The sequence below is a fragment of the Vitis riparia genome, chromosome 1 (assembly GCF_004353265.1).
Source record: "Vitis riparia cultivar Riparia Gloire de Montpellier isolate 1030 chromosome 1, EGFV_Vit.rip_1.0, whole genome shotgun sequence".
Classification (NCBI taxonomy): domain Eukaryota; kingdom Viridiplantae; phylum Streptophyta; class Magnoliopsida; order Vitales; family Vitaceae; genus Vitis; species Vitis riparia.
The window spans coordinates 11,444,372-11,468,192 of NC_048431.1; the positions used below are offsets into that span (position 1 = coordinate 11,444,372).

A 23,821-nucleotide genomic window follows, 5' to 3' on the forward strand; every position below is an offset into this window, starting at 1 on the left:
GAGTTAAGGCTTTCTAGAGGAAAAGTGAAAATCCTTGCTAACGTGGCCAAAAAAATCATCCATATATCGGTGGAATACCAGAATTTCGGTCATAAATCGATGATAAATGCAGAAAATCTCATTTGAGATTTCATATCCAAAATAACAACAATATATCTCCTATATTCCCTAACATTTCAAACCTTGAAACTACCTTTAGTATTTCCAAGTATATGGTCCATGTAACGGGGATTTATCGATGACTCTCAATCATAAGGCATAGGACACCAAGTTTATAAGACTATTTAACTAGCCACTAACTCCTCAAACTTCACCCCGGACTCCTCAAATTAGGATCCAATACCTTAACACCTACAATTGAACTCATACTCTATCTATCCACCCATATAACAAGCATTGAGGTTGGTGACTTGAAATAGCCTCTGGAAGACCTCTTAAATAATGCCAAGTGTCCACTTAACCTTAGTCTATAAAAACTTGATTCACTCATTTAAAAACTATTGATACATTTCCTAGGTCCATGAAGTAAGAAAAAACCGAAAAATTGCTCATTCAAGATTTCCATAATGGATATCATGTCAGCGAAATATCCGCGATATGTTGATATATCTGCGATATGTTGATATATCTCCAATATCGTGACATTTCAAACCTTGGGAGAGAGTACCTTTGCAGAGTTCATTCACGGAGTAAGAAAAAAAAGATGAGGTAAAGCAAGGTTCCACATCAAATCACATGTCATCCTAATCATGTAAAATGGCTCTTTCATTACAAGTTGAAATTGGTATTTTTCAAAAACCTTGTATACCATTAAACCTGCACATTTCTCAGCAGGAATTCCAGCAATTCAAAATTTAAGTTTTCAACAGCTATCTATAAAGAAAACTCCAAGCCCCACTACATAGCACCAAAAGATCTTCCCCATACAGCTGTTATCAATCATCCTAGTTGCAGCTGGTGCTCTTTACAACCTCTGATTTCACTGAATCAGTGGGACCGTAAATAAAAATTTGGCAGCCTAACTCATGCTGAGATATTTATTCATCCCCAATTCAACAGCAGAATTTCATTTGCATCATAAATATTCTCTTCCTTTTTATTTGTTCACTTATACAAGGTCTATCTCTTCAGGAAACTTAGCCTTTCCAGCGTAGACATACATCATCTCCTCCTTCCATGTCTGCAAAAGCTCTAGATTATCAACAGCAGGAAAGGATAAAATGATTTTATTCTAGAAACCATGTATACTTACCTCATGACGGAAGGCAATCCTTGTGTTGGGCAGATTTGTCTTGTGAATATCATTTCCTTCAGGGCCTCTCATGAAGTATTTACTACCAAGCCAATGCATCTACAACGGTAATCAAGAAACAGGGAAAACCCAACAATAATTAATCAAATAGAAAACTGGTTGTAGTTAAAATATATAGAAAGTCGTGATACCATTGGAAATCAATGAAGCATAAACACAAAATCAGTTTGGGCCACTGCATCTGTGGGTGCTTAGCCAAAGTCCTCTCAACCAACAAAAAGGAAAGCTTTTCAAATGGAAGGGAGGCCCAGTACATTAATCTTGTGAACATCGTTTCCTTAGGACCTCTCATGTAATATTTACCACTGAGCCAATGCAACTGGAACAGTAATCAAAGGACACAACAACTATAATACACAATAATAACCAGGATATTGGCAACACCCTAAACTTGATATATTTTCAAAAGCTCACAATCATGGAAAATTAATTGAAGTATAATACTATCAGTTTCAAGATAACTCATTTAAATCAGTATACAATGGTCCTTTTAACCACATTATCTGAATTAATAGAAGGAAAAAAGAAAAAGAAAATAAAAAGAGCTTCTAACATGAAGCATGGTCAAAATTTACAATTTTTCCATAGGTTGAAAATATTTGGTATCTCTGCGGTTTTTGAAAATAACTCAGGCTGCATTTGGTCCCTCAGATGGGCAGATATGGGAAGTTGTTTAAAGTGATTTTCAACAATCGGAAGAAGGGTAGAAAGAACAAACTCAGAAGGCACAAGATTGATATTGAGACAGAAGAATATGATTATGAATGAGGCATATCTAGTTTTCAACAATCAGAAGAAGGGTAGAAAGAACAAACTCATAAGGAAGGCACAAGATTGATATTGAGACAGAAGAATGTGATATGAATGAGGCATTTCTAGCTCTAATAAAGATAATATTAAAAGAGAGTAGAAGACAAAATAAATAAATAAATAAATAAATAAAAAAGCCATTTCCACCTAACATAATTTCTAGAAAACCAACCCCCCATAAATCACAGTTTTCTTCCATCTCAGGGAAGCATCAAATCTGGTCCTAACAACATGTCGACCTGCTTGTGTCAAATACCTAAAAACTGTGACCACTTGCTAGCACAAACAGATGATAGACAATGTTTGCCCCCCTAAGGAGGGCGGCGCTTCTATGCTTGTAACCCAAACATGGGAGGACTGGCAGTTATCTAGAATCATCTCTTCAATCTGAGCAGCAAATGAAGTCAATTGCTTGATGCCTCAATCATCAGATGTGAGAAATTCTAGAGGGCACTTCTATGCTTGTAAGCCTCAATCATAGAAGTCCCCTAAAGAGGCCACTTCTATGCTTGTAACCCAAACATGCGAGGACTGGCAGTTATCTGGAATCATCTCTTCAATTTACCCATCTGAGCAGAAAATTAAGCCAATTACTTGATGCCTCAATCATCAGATGTGAGAAGTTCTAGAATCCTAAATCCATTTTTGCCAAAGTAATCTTAACCCTCCAATTTCTGAAAAGGAGCATTTTGGTATTACTAACCCTTTTTGCTTTGGCATCATAGGCTAAATACTTAAGGCAAAATCAGTTGGCAGCCTCAAAACCATGAAAGAAACTTCTCAAATCCCCATTCAATAAAAACTAACATTGGGTAGCAGATAAACTATTAATAGATCCATCAATTAAATTCTCAAGGAAATTACCAGATTTAAGCAACCTAAATTAATTCAAAAGATGCACTATTCTTTTGTTTTTCCATAAGTACACAAATAATGCCAAAAATTAATGTTATCAAGTTTTTCACCTTTGCCATATGTGAAAATCCAGATTGATAGACAGAGTTCCTTGCTATCTCACATAGATCACAGGAACTGAGTTTCCACACCTGGAAATACAGATTTCATAAGATATATGACAATGATGGAAAACAAAAAACCAAGTCTGAAAATATGCGAACCTGTGCTGCAACACTATATTCTTCCACAAGGGCTTCTTTTGTCAAATGGATTTGCAGAGGATCATCGCTTGAGAGTGAAACATTTAGGCCACGCTGGAAGAACATCGGAAATGGATTGCGACCATAATCCAGGAAAAGCGAATTATTGCTCAGTGGTGACATAGCCAGTCCAACCTGAAAGATAAGGCAAGTTGCTAGCCATTAAGACAATTTAAACTAACAATGAAAAAGAATAAACCAATAAAGGCACCTCACACATCACATTTCCACTTAATGAACTCCATATTAAAATTAACTATATGAGGCATAAATATGTGTACCACAAAATTCTAATAATGAATTTGTTATAATTTATGACAGTCAGGTCAAGTGATGGGCCAGCAATCTACAACAAGAACATGATCATGATGACCTCTAGAGTATGAAAGTTTCATTGTTGATCTCAATGAATAATTTGAGGCAAAGTCAAACCTGAGCAAGATAATACAGATACTGCAAAACAGGGGATTTCCGCAAATTAATCCCATGAGAAATGTTATGGCAGAGAAGGAATGCAGCAGCCAAATGGTCTACATCACCTGCCTGCATAGATTGTGAAACATGAATTAATAGCCATAAAATAATAAATAGAACTAAAATGAAGTACAGAGGAGAAAAGAAAAGAAAATAAAAAGAAGCAGAACCTCTCCACAGTGTGGCCGGAATTTGATTGTTGGCAGTCCTTTTGACTCACGAAGCTGGGAAAAGAAAATAACTGGTAAGGAACGTCCATATAATCCAGCAATTAAATGGTAAGACTTTGGTGTGTGCCTGTATATGTATGGTGGTTTGTGCTGGCAAATGGAGACTGTGGGAGAAGGGGTGCGGGGAGTGTTGTATTGTACTTTTATAACAAGGATGCATTTTCATTGTCAACTAGGAAGTAGCAAGGTGAATCCTTCAAGCGTAATTTTTTATATTAACAAATTTTATCCATTATTGTGATATAGAAATTGAATTAAAGAAACTCAGAGCAACATCAACATCTATTAAACTCATTTCAGTTTTATAAATAATCAAAATGTAGGGAGATCAGCTGGTTAAACTTGTATATTGCATGTTGCCTGCCAGTCTTTTTTTTTTTTTGATCAATAAGTATAAGATTGTATTGCAAAGAGGCGCTAAAGAAGCGACCCACCAAATTACAGTATAAAGGGACTTACCCCCTTACAAAAGGGCCCAAACATCAAAGGACAAGGCAAAACAAAAAAACCTCTCCCTTAACGCATACACACTCAGTCTATAAAATCTATTAAGGTCGAAGGACCATCTTTTATCCACACTTTGGATTTCGACCACAAAAAATACACAAAAGATGCTTTCAGCCTTTGAATGGACAGCTCACAATCCTCAAAAGCAATTGAATTTCTAGCCTTCCAAATAACCCAAAACAAGCATAACGGTCCCAATTGCCACGCCACCTTCCTTTTCTTTCCCACAAAAGACCCCCTCCACCCTAAAATGGTTTCCTTGACCGACTGGGGGAAAACCCACGAAACACCAAAAAAGGAAAGGAACACCATCCATACTTCCCTCGTTTTTTCACAATGGATAAGAAGGTGATCAATTGTCTCCTCACTCTTATGGCAAAGAAAACATCTATTTGCCATAACCCAACCTCTCTTTTGCAAGCGATCCAAGGTTAGAACTCTCCCCCAAGAAGCCTCCCACGCAAAAAAGCTCAATTTGGGTTGCACACAAGAATTCCATATAATTTTTGAAGGGAAAAAAGCAAGAGACCTCGGCTGCATAGTCCTATACAAAGATTTCACCGAGAAGTCCCCATCCTTTGATGCCATCCACTTCACCTTATCCTCCTCATCCCCCCTAACCTTCTTCCCCTCCAAGCAACAAAATAGCCTTTCCACTTCTTCCAACTCCTAATCGTTGAAAGGTCTATTGAAACAAGGGTTCCAACTTCCCCCCCATTCCCCCTCGGCTGTCCACACTTCATTTACCCAAGCCTCTTTGTTCAAAGCTAAAGCAAATAAAGAAGGAAAAGCCTCGCTCAAAGGGATGGTTTCACACCATTTATCTTTCCAAAACTTCACTTTCTCACCATCACCCACCACAAAGCCAACAAAAGGGGTCACTTGATGTCCTATTTTACTTATTGCCTTCCACAACCCAAACCCGTAGGCCTCCCTAGACTCGCAAGATCTCCACCTTCCTCTTTCCTCCTCGTATTTCCCTCTGATCACTTGGTTCCACAGAGCCTTTCTTTCATTTGCAAAGCGCCACACCCATTTGCCAAGGAGAGCCCTATTGAAGGCCCCAAGATTCTTAACCCCCAACCCTCCGCTTCTTTTGTCTAAACATACAATTGACCACTTAACTAAATGTGGTTTTTGCACTAGAGCCCCGCCACCCCACAAAAAGTCCCTTTGAATCTTCTCCAATCTGATTCTAACCACTCTAGGCATCTGGAAAATCGACATAAAATAAATCGGTAAATTTGCCAATGTACTCCGCACTAGAGTAATCCTCCCCCCTTTTGAAATGTATTGACGCTTCCACATAGCCAATTTCTTTCTGAATCTTTCTTCTATTCCATCCCACGCTGCAACGCTTTTCAACGGGGCACCTAACGACACTCCTAAATAAGTGGAAGGCAGTTTTCCCACCCCATAACCAAACTCATCAGCCAACTCATCCACATTCTCGACTCTACCAACCGGAATCAGCTCACTTTTCTCCAGATTTACTCTTAACCCTGAAATTGCCTCAAACCACATTAACAACCAGCCCATATACAATAACCGATCCTCCTTTGCTTCACAAAATATCAGCGTATCATCAACAAACAACAAATGTGATATCTGGACCCCTTCGCCTCTTCTTCCCCGAATCAAACAAGGCGCCAAAAACCCCCCAGCCATTGCCTTCTTTATCAAAACACTGAAAGCCTCCATCACCACTACAAAAAGGTATGGCGACAAGGGGTCTCCTTGCCTTAACCCCCTTGAACTTTGGAAAAAACCCGTAGGACTTCCATTCACCATAACTGAGTACCTAACAGTGGATAGACACCACTTTATCCACCTGCACCATCTTTCCCCAAACCCCATCTTCTCCATCATTGCTAAAAGAAAATCCCAGTCCACGTGGTCATAGGCTTTCTCAATGTCTAATTTACAGAGAATCGCCCCTCTATTGCTTTTCACAATGGAGTCAATTGCCTCATTAGCGACCAGCACTGCGCCCATAATCTGCCGTTCCTCCACGAAAGCGTGTTGGGCCATTGAGATGACCTTGGCTAAGACACCCTTCATTCTATTAGCCAACACCTTAGCTAGCCACTTATATAACCCTTCCACCAAGCTAATTGGCCTGAAATCCTTCAAGTCCTCTGCCCCCCCTTTCTTAGGTATCAACACTAAGGAAAGTTGCATTCAAACTTCTTACAAAGCTCCCGGTCTCATGGAATTGCCTAAAGAAGTTCATGACCTCTTCTTTAACAAAATCCCACAAAAATTGCCAAAAAGCCATTGAAAAACCGTCAGGGCCTGGCGCTTTCTCGTCACAACAACCTGACAAAGCCCTAAAAACCTCCTCCTCCGTGAAAGGCTTCTCCAGCCCCTCCACATCCCCCTCTTCCAACCTTTCAAACATCAAAGCATCTATCCTGGGCTTCCACCCCCTCGGGTCTGCCAGCAGCCCCTGGTACACCCTACACACCACCTCTTTGATCTCCCTTTCCTCATTGTACCATCTCCCGTTCACTTTGACTCTATTCATCTTATTCCTTCTTCTATGAGCATTAGCCATCTGATGAAAAAGCCTTGTATTTCTATCCCCCTCTTTCAGCCAAATTTCCCTGGACTTCTGCCTCCAAGACGTTTCTTCTAAAAGGACCCACTTCTTATACATCTCTCTTGCCTCTTTCCTAGCTTCTTCCTCTTCCAAGGACAATTCGCGGACCCTCTCTTCCTTGTCCCAGAAATCCAAAGAATTCCAAGCCTCTTGCTTCTTAACCTTGATCTGTCCGAAAACCTCTGTGTTCCATTTTTTCAGAATCGGCTTTAAAGCCTTTAATTTCTCGCTCAAGATGTAACTGGCTGTCCCACTAATCTGGATCCCCTCCCACCATTTCCTTAGCACCTCTTTGAAGCCTTCCTCCTTCAGCCACATGTTCTCAAATCTGAAAGGTGTGGGCCCTCTCCTCATCCCCCCTCCATCAAGAATAATTGGAGAATGATATGATACTGGTCTAGCCAAAACACCTTGAGTACACTCCCGGAAATGAGCTTCCCAATCTTCAGAGATAAGAAACCGGTCAATTCTCGATTTTAAGAGATTATTAAAACCTCCACTCCACGTGAACATCCCCCCCTGAAGGGGTAAATCCCTTAGCTCTAACTCCTCTATCACTTTTGTAAATCTCCGCATTGATGGGGACAGTCGACCTCCTCGGCTTCGCTCAGTAGGGAATCTTATCATATTGAAGTCGCCAGCAACAGACCACGGTTCGCTCCACAACCCTTTGATGGCCCCTAATTCGCTCAGAAACTCCTCTTTCTCCACCTTCACAAAGGGCCCATAAACTCTTGAAAACACCCAGCAAAAACCATCCTTAACATTCTTGAACCGGCAAGAAACTGAATAATTGCCCACCTCCATTTCCTCCAACTGCAACACCCTATTGTCCCAGAACACCACCGCACCCCTTGAATTCAAAGCCCCCCATTCCATACATCGTCCTACCCCTAAACTCCTCACAATTGCACTCGTCATCTCCTGCAATTTTGTTTCCTGGAGACACACTAAATCTGCTTTCTGGGTTTTAATCACATCTTTAATCAATTTCCTCTTCTCTTTGTCATTTGCCCCCCTTACATTCCATGACACAATTCGAATCCTCATGTAACACACTCTTGATACCCCCTGTCCCCTCCTGACCCGCTATAATTCACCGACCATTCTAGTTTCTTCAACTCGCGGTCAAATCTTGAGGTTCTCTGACCTTTCCTCTTTTTTCCACTTAAATTCTCACTTCTATCTCTTCTGTCCCTCATTTTATGGAGAAGTTTCAGAATATCCCTCTCACAGCCCTCTGTTGGCATTCCCAAACAATGGCAAAACTTTGCCAAACAACTGTAATTCCACGATTCCATATCCTTTTCCTCTTCCTCGCCCCATTCCTTCCTTCCATCTTTTAGTGGGAAAAACCCGCTCGTACTCTTCTCTCCCATTCTCTCTTCTGTCGGACGCATGCTTAGAGGGTTGATACTTAACCCCTCTTCGGTTTCCTTCAGAATGACCTCATGGCCACATCTCTCCTCCATCTCAAGCAAAGAGCCCCCCATCCTAGAGAAAGGAGAAGAAGAAGAAGAGGCCCGACCCCCCCACACGCAAATAGTCGAAGGTTTTGAGAGGGAATACCTGGAAGCTTCCTCCAAAAAGCACTTGTCCGTTATTGAGCAGCGCTCTGGTGTCCCTCTCGCCGCTGAAGGCCCCATCCCTCCGACTAGACTGTCTTCGGCGAAAAACTCCTCAGCAGGCACAAGGCAAGACGAAGCCTTAGCATTTTCGCCGGGCTCATCCCAGGGAGTCTTATAAGCAAGCAGGGCCCAAACTGATGCTAGGATGGGCTGTCCCTCTCCTCCTGCCCCTCTGGATCTATGGTCCAGCCGGCCCAGCCCATCCTTTTGAAAAGAAGATGGGCCAACTTCAAAAGCCTGCTCCACCGACGTGTATTTCACCGCTAAGCTGGAAGGCCCATCTTTCTCTACCGCTTTGGGCCTATTGTCCAAATGACCCAGCCCATCCCGTTGCAAGAAAGAGATATCCACCCTTGAAGCCCGCTTCTCACCCCTATTGTCCATCTGGCCCAAAAAATTTCTTTTAACACTTAAAGGGCCTTCATGGGCGGCCCATTCCCCACCTCTGCTTGACTGGCCCCTTTCCCAACTAACCCTTGACCCATTTATAACCTTTTGTTTTTCTACCCACGCCTCAGTACTCTCATGCTCCAGACTTTGACTATTTCTGGGCTGAGTCACTTCGCACCCAAACTTGCAGCTATCAAGCCCACCCACCACGTCTTTTTCACTTGAGCCCACCTCTCCTTCCTCCTTGCTATATCCTGCCAGCCCATCAGCTGAAACTCCCATCTTGTCACCATCACACTTTTCTTTTCCCGTTCTTTTTCTGACTGCACCTGATCCATCAGCTTCAGCTACACGCCATCCTTCCTTTTCCTTCCCACCGCTGTTCCCAGCGCGTGATCCCTCATCCCCTTTTTCCCTCATCCTTTCCCCCTCTCTCCAACTCAAGTTCATCATCGGCTCCACTGCTGAAACTCTAGGCTGCACCTCCCACCACAGGCGGACTGCATAGCAGAAGGACTTCACCACTAAATTCAAAGTTCCTGGAAAAAAATTTCCGCCATTCTTTACCAAAATCCTGGCCCATTGAAGTTGAGAAAGATTCTTTGTATCTTCATCCACCTCCACTAAACCTCCACAGCAATCACCAATACTTTTGAACATTTCTTCACTCCAACAGTGAAGCGGAAGCCCCACCACCCTTACCCAAACTTCTTTTGTTTGGCTTCCAACCTGTAAACACCCAGCCTCCTTCCATCTCTCTAAATGCAGCAGCCTATCCTGAAATCTACGCGTCCCCCTGTTTAATACCCTCTCTGCTTCCCCTTCATCTTCAAATTCCAACAAGAAGAAAGGTTCTCCCAGCTTCATCACCTTAACTCCTTTCCTAAGGTTCCAGCTGCGTTTCCCCCAGTATTTAAGCGAATCTAACTCCATCTCCATCACTGCCCCTTCCCACCTACCAACTAGGCAACGCCCCAAAACTTCCTCCCTCCTCCTCAATCCCCTTCCTCCAGCCTGAAGCCACAGCTCTTCACCTACCCTTCCAGCCGGTCCTTTAGCCACATCTAGGAAGCTTTTTTTCCCCCCCTGCTTCTTCTTACCACTGCACCCTTCTTCCTCATCATCTTTGTTGCATCCTTCTTTTTTGATTTGAATTGGGTTGCTTCTACACCTTTGTCTTCCTTTTTAGTAACTATCCCCAACGCCCTTAGCTTCTCGGCTAGAATGGCCCATCCTCCTATCACGCCCTTTCCTTCAGGAAAGACTAAACAAAATCTTTTAGCCTCTACATCCACAACAGAGCATAAGACGTATCTTCCTGCCCCGTTTACACGCCTCTCCAACCGGAACTTTCTTCCCTCTTCCTCCCAGACTTTAACCAATCTTCCTCTCTTTTCCTCCCTACAGCATTCTTCAAAGCATTCCAGTAGCTTCCTCAAACTTGATACCCCAAACCTGATCCAAGAGGAAAAGCCTCTACTCCTTTCCACAATGATACCTTTTAGTTTCCCTTTGATTTCCTCTATAGACACTTCAAACGTCTTCGATTCAATCGCTACCCAAAACTTTGCCATAACTAGACTCGAACACTATCCAAGACTTCAATCTTTCCATGCTGGGCTATCTATCCTCTCCATCCCGGAGAGAGAACATCACCGTCTTTATAAATGGTTAGGATTTTCTTTTCATCGCCCGCCAGTCTTATGAAGAGAACAAAGCAACTATTCAGAGTCAAGAGATCCTCAAAGCCATTAATCATTCCTCAATCTCCAAAAATCTAGGATTAAAGCTAGGTTATTCATCAGCACCAGCCAGATTCATGCAAGCAAACTAATGAAGAAGAGCCGTCATTCTAAAACTAGAAACCTGAAGTGCAGACTCTATGAGTTTCAAAATTTCTCCAGCAATAACAGAAGCAGAAGTAGAAAGTTAAGTCAACCATCAAACATGAATCCATCTGAAGACACTAAGATCAATACATGGTAGGAATGCATTTTAGGCATGCAAGCATCAATAACACTGCAACCCAAAGGCAAATTTCTATATAAAGCTTTCACAAAAAGATTTACAATGTTCCACTAATCTATACTTCTAACCCATCAGTCAATGTTGGGAGCTCAAAATTTATGTGCGTGCATTTGAACAAAAGAGGAATACAGTGGCCTTAATTTGTGAAAATGGGGAAAAAAAGTTATAATACAAACCTTGTTGAGAGTGTACAAGTTAGCATAGCAGTAATAAGCATAGTAAGAGTATGCAGGATTGAATTCATTGGTCCATTCGGCAGGCGTGGGCATGTGTTTAGTTGGACGCCTTTCTGGTTTACTTTCATCATCTACAATGTCGAAACCCACAACCTGTATTGGCAAACAAAGAACCATTAGCGCAGTCCTGAGAGATAACTAAAATACAAGGTATCCCAAGAAGAAGATGAGCCGAAGATGCATTCCTACATATGCAGCGTGCATCTGCCCATGCTTTTAAGTATCAGAATCAGTCATCAGGCTGAGAAACGACTTCATCTTGGTTGATATTACCATATTTCACAAAATAATATAATTAAAAATCTAGATATAACTAAATAGGATTATTGAAAGGGTTAATAACGTCCAGAAAGTAATTTTCATGAGCATGATGATTCCACAAAGTAGTTTTATATTGAGTGCAAAATAAAGTTTGACTGAATATATATTTTCTTGACCACCCTTTAGATAAAAAAATTCCAATTATGCGTAAGAAATCAACTGTTCTCTAAAATTAGGTTTGTCAATAAGAAGTTAGATAAACAAATTGTTTGAGGACAACTTTAGCCTTTCTCCCTCAGCAAGACAAGTTTAAACTTAGAAGTTAAAAATTTAGTTTTATGCATTTGAACTATTAGATATTTAGATGTTTTATGCATTTTATAAAATATAAAACGCACATAGGATGGAAATACATAAAATCCGCTTTACTATAGTAAGAAAGAGGAAATTTCTAAATATTAACTTCATTTACATTGAGCAATACCAACAAATATAATAAAATATAATTCCTATAAAAAAATACCAACAAATATAATCATAAACCATCACATATGGAATGTTAAAATAAATTTTCACATAAAACTCTGTATAATTAAGAATAAAAATAAAAAATAAAATAAAATAAAATAAAAACAAGGAGAAGAAGGTTTTTTCAATATAGATCACTTATGTGGCTATAAAACTTCAAGATTAAAATAACAAGCATAAAAACAAGGACAACATTCATGAATAAATAGTCAACATACTTGGAATGAAAATTGAATTGTTATCAACTCATAATTCAGCAGATGACTTTCTCAGAGACATGTAAACAGATGAACTAACCTGCTTTAGGAATACATGTAGTTGCGGATGAGAACTTGGATCAATTGTTACTTCGAATAAAGGAATAAACACATTATCTAAAATATTCTGAAAGTTTGTAACAATCCCCATTTGCTTGTAAACATTATATAGCCGTGGTAGCTGCACCAAAATGAGAATGAAAACATGTAAGTCCACAAAATTAATAGCAACCAAAACAATCACGCAAAATTTAGAGAGAAAAAAATCACATTTGATTGGTGAAAATACCACATACGGACCAAAAACAAAACTTTGTACAAGTCAACACCAACTCACATGTAACATTGAAATCATGTTACAAATAGGAAGGCTAGTCAGTAGTTGCTGAAACAGAAAAACCATTGTTCCAATCCTGTTTGGTGGGTTCCTTTGGAGGGAACCTTAAACAATCATCTGCTAGTCCAATGTCAACAAAATGACACACTGAAAGGAGGCCACAGTTCTATTCAGGATTCTCCTTTATAGGTTTATATATATATCTTTGAAAATATCCGTCTTTTGCCACCTTCCGAGGTCCTTTCTTTCTCAGACTAAAAGGCAAAGCCTAGAGCGGCGTATGTGCGAGTCCAAGTGTGTGTGTGTGTGTGTGTGTGTATAAAGAGAGAGAGAGAGAGTAAATAGTAGATATTCACTAGAGTCTTTCTTCACCCCATTCCTCTTCCCACTATCACTTACTCTTTTTCTTCCCTTTTCAGAGGGACGTATTTGCTCACCCATTGAGCCAAGCCACCTCATTTTCACATTATATTTTGTCTGGTTCACCATCAACATAAAAGACCCTCAAAAAATAAATATACAAACAAATGCTAAAATAAAATTCTATCACAGACATTAACTATACAGCTTTGCGAATCAAGATCAAGCTATTTAAAATCATTTGAAATAAGTCCAAAAAATTTTAAACTGATAAGAAATACCAGGAACTTAGATAGCCAGTTAATGGAACACAACACAGCAGCTGCCAGAAGAAATGTTATTGTCATAAAATACCTGGATTAACCAAACAGCATTCTCACTGTAAATTGAATTGTTAATAAACCAACTCGCCAGCTGATCCCATTCGCTTTGTTTCCTTCCATATATTGACACTCTATACTCAGCCATCTGGACATCATACAGTAACCAGAATTAGATACTCCAAAAAATAATGTTTTGAAGAGAAGCTAACATAAATAAGTTGCATCCATGTCCATAAGGGCAACTCTAGAGTTCAAAATAGGCCAAGTTCTTGAGAAATTAAACAGTAGAGATTAACATATTCAGAGAACCTAATAGCACAACAATTGAAACACGTTCAGGGCCAGTTGGATATTAATTGAGAAACAAGGCAAAAAATTCTAGTTGAATATTTTATATTTAAGAGCTGTTGAGACAAAATTATGTGTCAAGATCTCTTGATCAGAAAAAAATTATTTATTCATTTTTTACTTTGAAATTGTTTATACCCAAAATCATTTTTTCCTAGCAAACATGTTAGTAAATATTTTATTTATTTATTTTTTTTTTCATGCAAGATACATCCAGTTTATGATAGAAAGATTAAATTTAGATAACCAAAAAATATATTTAAATAACCAAAAAATATATAAAAATATTTCTACAGTTAACAGAACACGTTTCCCATACCTCAATTCGTTACTTTTAAAAAGCTAGTATTTCATATTATAACCTCAAATAGATGAGCAATTCATAACAATTCTTCCATAATAGTAGAACTTCTATCAAATACTTCACTTCAGTTTGGGAAAAAGATAATATTTTGAATGTTGAGGTCTTTCCTCCTTCAAAGACAAGGAATGAATGTAAGTGAATGCATGGGTAGACTGACACAGAAATAAAACATCCTAAATTCAATCAAATTAATGACAATGTGTTGTCTCACATTCAGAACAAGTAGAAGTTGGAGACATCTTTAAGAACAGATTCAAAGCCAAAATATCATCGGTTCAGCCAACAGATTTCAATAAGCAGCTGGCCAAACATAGCCAAGGTCTCAACCACACTTATATTTTTTCTTTTTTTCTTTTTTGCTAGAAACAAAATATTCATATATAATGATTCAAAATTACATGTGAAGGACGAGGAATCCTTCCCAAATATACAAACTCTAACCAAAAGAACATATGAATAGGTTTTCTCCAATATACCATCTAGACAAATACCTCAATATTGTACCATGTAAAACTATACAAAGGAAATGTAGCTCTACTCTTTTAGGGCATCAATACATCTACAAAGGAGACTGAAATTTTGCTCTAAGATTTGTTATTTAAACACTTTCTATATACACTCCAAATTCCAATTGAGCTAAATAACATTAACAGGAGTGCTCTTGAAAGCTGAAACTGTTGAGGCCCAAGAAGAACAATAAAAATACATCAATTCCTCTATTGACTATGTACTTCTTCACTTATCCTCAAAAATCCTTACATTTCTTTCTTAACATACTATCCAAATTAGAGTGAGGAATGGAATTTTCCAAAGAATTTTGCCTCTACTTATACTCCCCAAACCTCTAAAGGAAATGATCATCGCATTACTTATACTCCTAGGATGACTCCAATCAAGCCTAGCTAGTCTAACTAGTCTATGCCAAAGCGCCAAGGTCATCAAACACCGTAAGATGAGATGATCAATCAATTCACCACTCCTCGTACATAGAGTATAACGATCAAGATTAAGGGCTTGTAAAGTCTTCTTGTTTGTAGCAAGTCATTGGTATTGATCTTCTTGTTGGCCACTAGCCATACAAAGGCCTTGACCTTGGATGGGGCTTTAGATTGCCATATGAATTTTTCTGGAGAGAAATGAATAGGGCCGATAGATTGGACAGGGCTGAAAAGAGAGATAAGTAAATAGAGGCCTGAACAAGATAATGACCAAGCTCTCACCTCAAGGGCAGGCTATAACAAGTGCGCATGAGAGAGAGAGAGAGAGGTCATGAGTTTTCCCAACTCTTCTATCTCCAACTACATTTACAATTGTTACCACAACATGCTGCCCAAAGATTCTCCATTTTCCCTTAATGACTTCTTTGAAGTTTCAATCAATACTTAACTGCACCAAACAATTCAAGTTCAGGCTTTACAAATCCTTGGGCTTGGATCAGAGACTAAAGTATGTAATTCTGAAGAATAATAATTTGGTGGACTGAGGCTCTCGAAATTGTTCCATATAGAACTCAGGAGAGGATCGAAACCAAAATTACAGAACAGGTTTCCACGTATAAGGACTATAACTTTTTCATTCCACAACAATATTTTGATTTTATAACTAATCAGTTCATACAATTAAATCTGAATTCATACTGGATCATTTCAAAATAATTCAAAATTCTATGTATGACAATTTACAAACCCCTACCTGGCTGACTTTCCTTTTTTTGATGTAGGACAACCCTAGGAGGACTCTATAATGAACAAGGTGAGCTAAGGCTCCACTCTTTAAGGATTTAAGGAAGGGAACACGGACAGAAGGCTATGGCAATCAGAAAAAAAAAAAAAACAAAAAAATTATTAAAAAAAATGAAAATTGAGAACAAAAAGAGAATATAAAAAAGAACAGACAGGAAAACCTTAAAATCTCAATAAGGTCCTTCTAGAAGTCTCACCATTCAAAGTTGGAAAAGATGCAAAAATTGTTGGAACAGATCATACTATTCATTGTTGTTGGCTCTTACATTAAATAGCCTTACTTATATGCTTCATGAAAACCAAAAGACTTGACAACCCATAAGAAATAAAACTCAGCTTATAAGGGAACATAGTGGGACTCACTCTTTTCCTAGAACTCTTAAACTTTCCAAATAATCGAATGAAAAGAACATTGATGCTTTAAAATGTAGAAACTTTTTTAGGAATAGACACTATTATATATATACACTTTTAAAAGTTTTTTTTAAAAAAAGGGAAAATTTCGAAGTATTAAAACTTAATGCTACAATAAGTTTCCAAAAAATACCTTTTTTTTATAAATAAGCACGAAATATATATCAAAGGGCAAAAAGCCACAAAGCATACAGGGAGTATACACAGTAGCCTAAACCTCAAAAAGCAAAAACAAACAGCCTCACCAGCCCTTAAGTGGACGCTAGCCACTCCAAAAAGCCTATAAGTGAAGAGGACTCCTCTCCAATATACACCCTAGCCCAACTCCACAAGTTACATACAAAAGAATTTTTGAGTTTCTGTAAAGCTAAGGACCCCTCCCTAAAAGCTAATATATTCATTTACTTCCAAACCGTTCAAAAAATACACAAAGGAATGGAATTCCAGTAAAAGAATATGATTTACAGTTTCCTCTTCACAACCACATAAAAAACAGCAATTAGGGAGCTGCCACCCCCGTTTTTGAAGCCTATCTAGGGTAAGAATCTTCCCCCACGTGGCCTCCCAAGCAAAAAAGGCAACTTTGGTTGGGACTTTATTCACCCAAATGCACTTTTTCAGAAGGCAAAATTGTTGGGAGCAATCAGCAAGTTATAAGCTTCCTTAACCCTGAAATTTCCATTTCCCCCACCCTTCCAAACAGCTGAATCCTCCCTTTCTAAACTCTAAATAGGACTAGAATTAACTATTACAAAATTTGACAGTATATAATCTATATACAGATATTACCAAAATACTATTGATCTCACCTTGTGAATAAACCCTAAAAGGCTTATCTCCATTAGCTTTTCTTTTTTCAATATACTATTGAATTTTATACAAATATTTACAAGATTCTTGCCAAGAGCTTCCAATTCCTTTTTTTATGGTTTACATTGTTTTCCTAGGAAAATTGCAATATTATGGGGGATTCACAAATCCCCAAATTGCCAAGGCTACTTAGATTCAAATGTTTAGATAAATGACATGCTATATGAAAAAAAGAAGAAGAAAAAGCAGCATCAAACTCAAGTCAAAATCAAGGATTCAAACTTCTTCATATCCAAACTTGAATTGGCATGGAAATAGTTTTTCAAACATTTCCCAAAATAAAATTTAAGGAAACCCACAAACTTAGTTGGGGCTAGGGGTGGGAGGTGAGCTGAGTTTGGCTAGCATTGGACTTGGACAACCCTAGAGTGCCTTCAAGTTAAATCACTTACCAAAATAAAGGCTTGAACCTAGGCCCCGAGGCTGCATTTTAAGTTGGCATGAAAATGAAATCACTTTTAGAAAAGAGGTATATTTAAATGCAGTTTCCCTCCACTTAGAAAATAAGAAGCACACACTCATTTTGATTGTTCAAATCCTCCCACCTATAAGAGAAAGAATAAAATATAAAGAGGCTTCAAGCTAGTTTAAGCTTATTTTTAAAGTTGGGGTTATGATTGGGCTAGCCACGATCCTATGAGTTAGTGTTAGGCTAGCTTCTGAGCTGAGGTTAGGTAGCCTACATGCAAGGGTTAGGTTAGCTTGCAAGTTGACATTGTCTAGCCCCCAAGTTGAAATAGGCTATGGTGCAGGCCAAGATTAGGCTAGCATATGTGGGCACTGAGGTTGGGTAAGGCTCAAGCCTTGTATGGTGGTGAGGTCCATCCCTAGCAAGGTGTAAGCCAAGCTCGAGCCAGTTTTAGGCCATTTCCCACCCACAGTACAGGTCAACAACTTTTTTATAGGCAGATGAACAATTTATTAAAATGCCAATCAAAAAGTGGGTAGAATCCAAGAACACAGGAAGTATATAAAGGTTAATCAAGGGTGAGAAACAAGAAAAGGAAACACACTGAGGCCCCACCAACCCACAAAATCAAGCACAAATGAACATCCTGCTCCCACACAGAATCTGGACCAAAGAAATACTGTTTGAAAAAAAAAAAAAAGAATCCTTTTAACATTTGGATCACTTCTCCACATCTTCAAAAGTTCTTTGATTTCAACTTCTACCAAATAGTCTAGAACAAATATAATGAGGCTAACCTCGAGCTTTTCTTCACATTTTAAACCAAATCCTCCCCACAACCCCAAATTAAAAAAAAAGAAAGAAAAGGACCACACCATCTTAACATGTTAAAGAGCAAGAATAATAGGTGCCAAAGAATAGGAGCTACACCATAATGAAATAGGATATGATTGGTATCGTTCTTGCACAAGCAACACCAATTAGCTATAGCCCTATCTCTTTTCTTTAACTGCTCCAATTTCATAATTTTTCCCAAATCACCTCCCAAGAATGAATAATAATAATAATAATAAATAAATAAACCACCTTTGAAGGAGCTCAAGAACCTCAAACTTCTTTGACTGAAAATGGGGATCTGCCCATCACAAGATGAGGACAGGGAATAACAAACAGGGTTAAAGTCAGTGAAAATTTCATAAACCTAAAACAGGGACCTTGGAGATCTAGTGCTTGACCTGGGTGTTTTAAAGAAGTGGGCCTTTTAGAACTGACAAATGAGAAGAGGAGTGTCTTTATTTTTGCTTGGGGGTGCTCTTATTTCATTTGTCTTAAATATTCCTTGGAGGCAGATTCAATGCTTAACAAGGGGTTGAGATTGTTTGAAAACAAGAGTTTGTCTTTAAGGAAGCGGGACCCTCAAGTGGGGTGCTTTCGAAATGAGTTTCATGCCATAGAAGTTTGGGTGAGGCTTTTAGGTCTTCTGTTGCACTTGTGGAGCATGGAGCTTTTCCAAATGTTAGGAGATAGGTGCGGCAGCTTCGTGATGGTGGATGAACATATTGCCCATAGTCACAACAAACAATGGGCCAGAGTTCTTGTAAAATCCGTTGGGAGAAGGCTTCCTAGCTCTCTGCAAGTGGTGTTGGGGTGGTTTGCTTTGCAGAGCAGCTTTGGTGGGAAGTCCCCTAATGGATGTCGTGAGTGGTCCCAAAAGGTAACTGGAGAGAGGTAAGGGATGAGGGTGATGGGAGTTCACGCGCCCTAAAGGAGTCTGAAATTGACTCTATGAAAAGTAAAAAAGTTGTGGGTGAGGTGGCTGCTTGTGGTTGGAATGAGACTTCTCGAGGTTGGAAGGGGAAGGTTGCTGTGAGGGAGGGGGCAGCATGCTCTAATGGGGTGTCTGACAGATCTGCAGGCTTGTGCAGGAATAGTGATGCAGCTGGTGTTGCAAAGAGGAGTTTAGGAAGTGGGTTAGGCTGAGTGGTTGAGGGTTTAGCTCAAATAGAGGTGAACAGGCCCTTAGGAAGTGGGTTGATTGTGATTCAAATGAGGGCTCTATTGGGCCTTCTATTTCTGCCCAGTCCAAGAGTTGTGAGGGGCAATCTTTAAGAAGCCCTTGTTTTGGGCCGGAGACGAGCTTAAGGTAGCTCTCACCTGTTTTAAAGGAACCGATGGGTGCTCCTACTACTTTTTCTTCCCTTGTAACAAGCGAAGTAGCTAAGGCAATGAACCAAAGCCGTAGGGTTGGTGATTTGAGTATGAAGGAGAGAATATGTGGGGAAGCTGATGAATTGGTGATGCTTGCTTCATCGTGTGGAGGGGTGTCCCTTTGCTCTTTGCTCTCTAATGACGCCCTAATGGAGGAAGCCGAAAGATTCCTAGGTATTTCTCCCTTTCCGATATTTCCTTTGGGGGGGTTTGGGTGCCTCTTCTTCTTCTTTGGGTGCTTCTGTGGTTTTGTTGGATTGGAGGAGGTTCACAGAACCTAGGGTTCCAGAAGAGGGGGTCTTGTTTGGATGCTAACCTGATTAAAATGGTTTGGGTGGATGGCAATGAGGTCAAGTTGGAAGGTTCGGCTGGGTTAGTTGGTGACAACACACAAAGAACCTTTTTTAGGAGAAATTGAGGATAGTGAGAGGAGCAATGAGGATGGCTCTCACCCAGAGGATTGGGCTGAAAGTTATTTGGCAAATTTTAGCAAGTTTTTGGGCATGCCGACTGTAGGTTACGAGGAAAAGATTTTGAATCTCTTAAGGAAATTGAAGGTAAGGAAAGAGACAAAGTGTTAGTCTAACGCTTTTAGGAAAAGGAAAGTTTGCTTGTCAAAGCTTGAAAGAGAATTAAAGAAGTTGGAATGCTCAATCAATTAGCATGAAGTTGGAAGGGGTAGGAAGGGTGGAAAGAATGATTGGGAGTTGGTTTTTGTTAATCATTGAAGTTGTGGATAATGTCCCAAATTTTTAGAGGGGTTAATGACAACGTGAAAAGAAAAGTAATTAGGTCCCTATACAGATTGCAAAGAGTGAGCGTGGTTTGCTTGAAGGAAGAGCTTTGCAAGTTAAACAACAACAACCATTACATTGTTTATAGAAAGGAGGTCAAAAAAGAAAGTTGTCATCGAAGTCTGAAAAGAAAGTAAAGCAAGCTGAGGGAAGAAATGGAGTACACAAAGAGATGGTAGTAATCTTAATGGGGGTTAGAGCTTTTAAAGAAGATCCAAAGGCATGATAGGCTTAGGAGATCTTCAAGATTGAGAAAATTCCTACCTCTAAATCTGGTTCATTCTACAAAAGCCTACAAAGAAAACCCAACTAGCAAGACCTAACTAATAGAGGCCTTTCAGTCTACCAAATAAACCCAAGCATAATAGGAAGCAAGATCCAACCAATTGTAAGCCCCTTAGAACTTTTGATTTAAGGGGCCTCTTTGCCATAGCATTTTACACATTGGTGGTGAGATGCATTTCCCATGCACAATGGGCTCCTTTTCCCAATGTCTGAAATGGGTCCAACACACATCTGTTTCAAGCTTCCCAAACCAAGTCCTCAAGCAAATTCCAAATACTAGGTGATAAAAGGGTCCACTCCCCCTCACTAAGATGACTAAGTCTATATAGGAGCCTCAAGCCCTATTCTTGACTTCTATATCATAATATAACATTGGGATACTATGTCTAAGGAGTCAAGGGAGGGAGGAAGGGATGGGACATCTTCAAGAAGATATGGATATAATCAAGGTTAATCGTGGAGCAAGGTGATTTTAGGAGCCATCTTTGTTTGAAATATAAGCTAAAGAGAAGCCTTTTCCTTTACAATTCAAGGAGGGGGATCTATATCTATAATGAATAAGGAAACCTTCACCCTCAGAAAAAAGAACAAAAGAGACAACAATCTTAACACAGCCACTTCCAAATCACTTTCCAAGGGGGTCTCCCTCCATAAAAAACATAGAAAGGACATTCCTCCTCACGAATGAGGATGAACACTTCATAGAGTTTTCAACAAATAACTTTCCATCTAGAGGTAGGTAAGTATAACTTCCTTGGCATACATCATGGTTGTGGAATCTAGGTGCTTGGGGCCATTATCTACCTAAGGAATAAGCAAACCATTTTAAGCATCACTTTCATCTTCGCACAAAAAGGTAAATTAGAAAATACTTATGCAGAGCTCACAATGGAAATGCAAAACATGAGGCTTCATATAAATGGAGAATTATGGCTTTAGTTCATGCCACAAGGCAGCATGTTATAGGCAATTCATTAAGAAATTCAACATATCTCAATAGAACTATGCACAAATGGGCAAGCCTATGAAAGGAGCACAAAATAGGACTTTGACATCAACACAAAGTAAGCCACTATATATTGATAGGTAAATTTTTGTCCCCATTGGGACCTAAACCTAGAACCTCCCACAAACCCTCCCCATCCCTTTCCCACTTGAGCCATGCCTCAAGGGCACAAAGTAAGCCACTGTATTTGTTAATGCAGAGTTTCTAGCAATAAAAAGAAAAAGAAAAAAAAAAAAGGAACTTAAGGGGAAAAAACAAACATTACTAGGAGAAGTATAAAACTAATCATGACCATATAATAAGTTGAAAGGAAAGAAACAGTGATATATACACACACGTACACACAAAAAAAACAAATCAAAGACCTGGTATTTGCTTGCTTCAAGATCCAATAGAACTTGTTTTGTTAATTCTGCTAGAAAACGCCCTGAAATATTCGAATATCTAATCAAGACCAATAAAAGTTTTTATGCATAATTCATGCTGAAAATACCATTATGGCATTGCTTTCAATAAATATGCATTTCAAATGTCAAAATAGTTTTAAAAAAATAATGAGGAAAATTTACATAACTAGGTGAGTTGCAATTAGAAGATCCACATAATAATTTAATCCAGTTGAACTGGAAATAACACTTAAAGAGCAAAGTTAATCATCAATGGTTAAGGGTACAAAACATCTTCATGTTGTAAAAGATAAATTCCAGATTCTCTTAGTAACCCATTATCAACATGGTAAAAATGGATGTCCAAGCATCATGTTAGCAAGTTGACCTAGACGTGTTGAAGAAAACAAATTCTTTTTATGCATTACGACTGTCCTTGCATCCGAAAAGGCAAGAAAAGGAATACGGAAAATATTAGAGAACATCCCTTGGGTGTCTAGCAATATTGCTAATCTTCTGAAATCTGTGAAATAATGGTAACCTCCCATGTGTTGGCTTTGAACACTAAACAACAATTTTAGCCATAAGAAATCTACAATTATTGTTGAACATTCATATCTATTTGAGGGTAAAGAAATTCTTCCGATTATAATGAGGATATGAAACTTTACATATGGTAGGTAAGTGCTGATGGCATCACACCCTTATCCAAGGGTACTAGTGGATGTGGTGTCAACTAGAAACCCAATCGATGAGTAACATAATCGTTTTTTTTTTTAAATGCAAATTTGCTTTCAGCATTCTCTCCATTGTTTATCCACTTCCCCAGCAAACAAATGAGTCCAAAGGATGACAGATATGCCAGCACAGAGCACCTTAACATAGCACTTATTTGAAGTTCAAAATTTTCAATTGTGATAAGTGACTGGAAAACTTACTGATTTTGTCATGAGGAGATTCAAGTTGGCTAGAGTTAGCATATATTGGGCTAACAAAGGATTCATTCATGATGAAATATGCCAAACCAAGCCAAGTTCAAGGAAATAATACAAGTGGGTTACCTTAGTATGCAGTAGGAACCATGTCCGGTCATGTTGCCCTGGCCTGTTCCATTGCAAACCTCTAAGCAAAACTTAGTAGAACCAGCAAATTTGACTCAAACTTGCCAATCTGTTCGAACTACTCGAGTTAAAAAGATTTGGGTTTGATAACTAAACTAATTCATATCAAATACTACCCAATTTTTAATTATCGACTATGACTCTTAAGAAATTTAATATGGCTTTAACTATGTAATGCTCCTCAGTTACAGCTTCAATGGTATCCTGATATAAACTGAATATTGTTAATATAAACAATCTGACACTTTGGGTCTGTTGGGCAAGGTCCAACTACAGCAGAATTCACCCATACCCTACCCATTGTTAGCTCCAAGTGGCTCACATATATGAGTCTCTAATCTAAAAGGAAGAGCCAATTGAGTAACACTTGTTTCACATAACGATGACACCAAACAAAATGACTGTTATCAACTTCATATTTTCCAAATTTTGTT

The 23,821-nt window shown here is 39.0% G+C and overlaps 1 protein-coding gene across 3 annotated transcripts in view; it reads right to left on the bottom strand.

The window, feature by feature from the left end:
- Positions 1–726: 726 nt before the first annotated feature.
- LOC117911947 (probable AMP deaminase) overlaps positions 727–23,821 on the bottom strand; it is a 28,094-nt gene continuing 4,999 nt past the window's right edge. For 2 of the 3 annotated variants that reach the window (XM_034826366.1, XM_034826365.1), the window contains exons 10-19: positions 22,246–22,307; positions 13,472–13,585; positions 12,461–12,601; positions 11,315–11,467; positions 3,924–3,977; positions 3,712–3,822; positions 3,241–3,414; positions 3,088–3,168; positions 1,253–1,351; positions 727–1,180 (exon numbers count right to left, since the gene is read on the bottom strand). In XM_034826366.1, the coding sequence (XP_034682257.1) occupies positions 1,109–1,180; positions 1,253–1,351; positions 3,088–3,168; positions 3,241–3,414; positions 3,712–3,822; positions 3,924–3,977; positions 11,315–11,467; positions 12,461–12,601; positions 13,472–13,585; positions 22,246–22,307 (1,061 nt within the window). In that variant the 3' untranslated portion in view covers positions 727–1,108. Of the gene's footprint in view, positions 1,181–1,252; positions 1,352–2,221; positions 2,692–3,087; positions 3,169–3,240; positions 3,415–3,711; positions 3,823–3,923; positions 3,978–11,314; positions 11,468–12,460; positions 12,602–13,471; positions 13,586–22,245; positions 22,308–23,821 lie in introns of those variants that run through there. The other variant, XM_034826369.1, reaches the window with a different exon arrangement.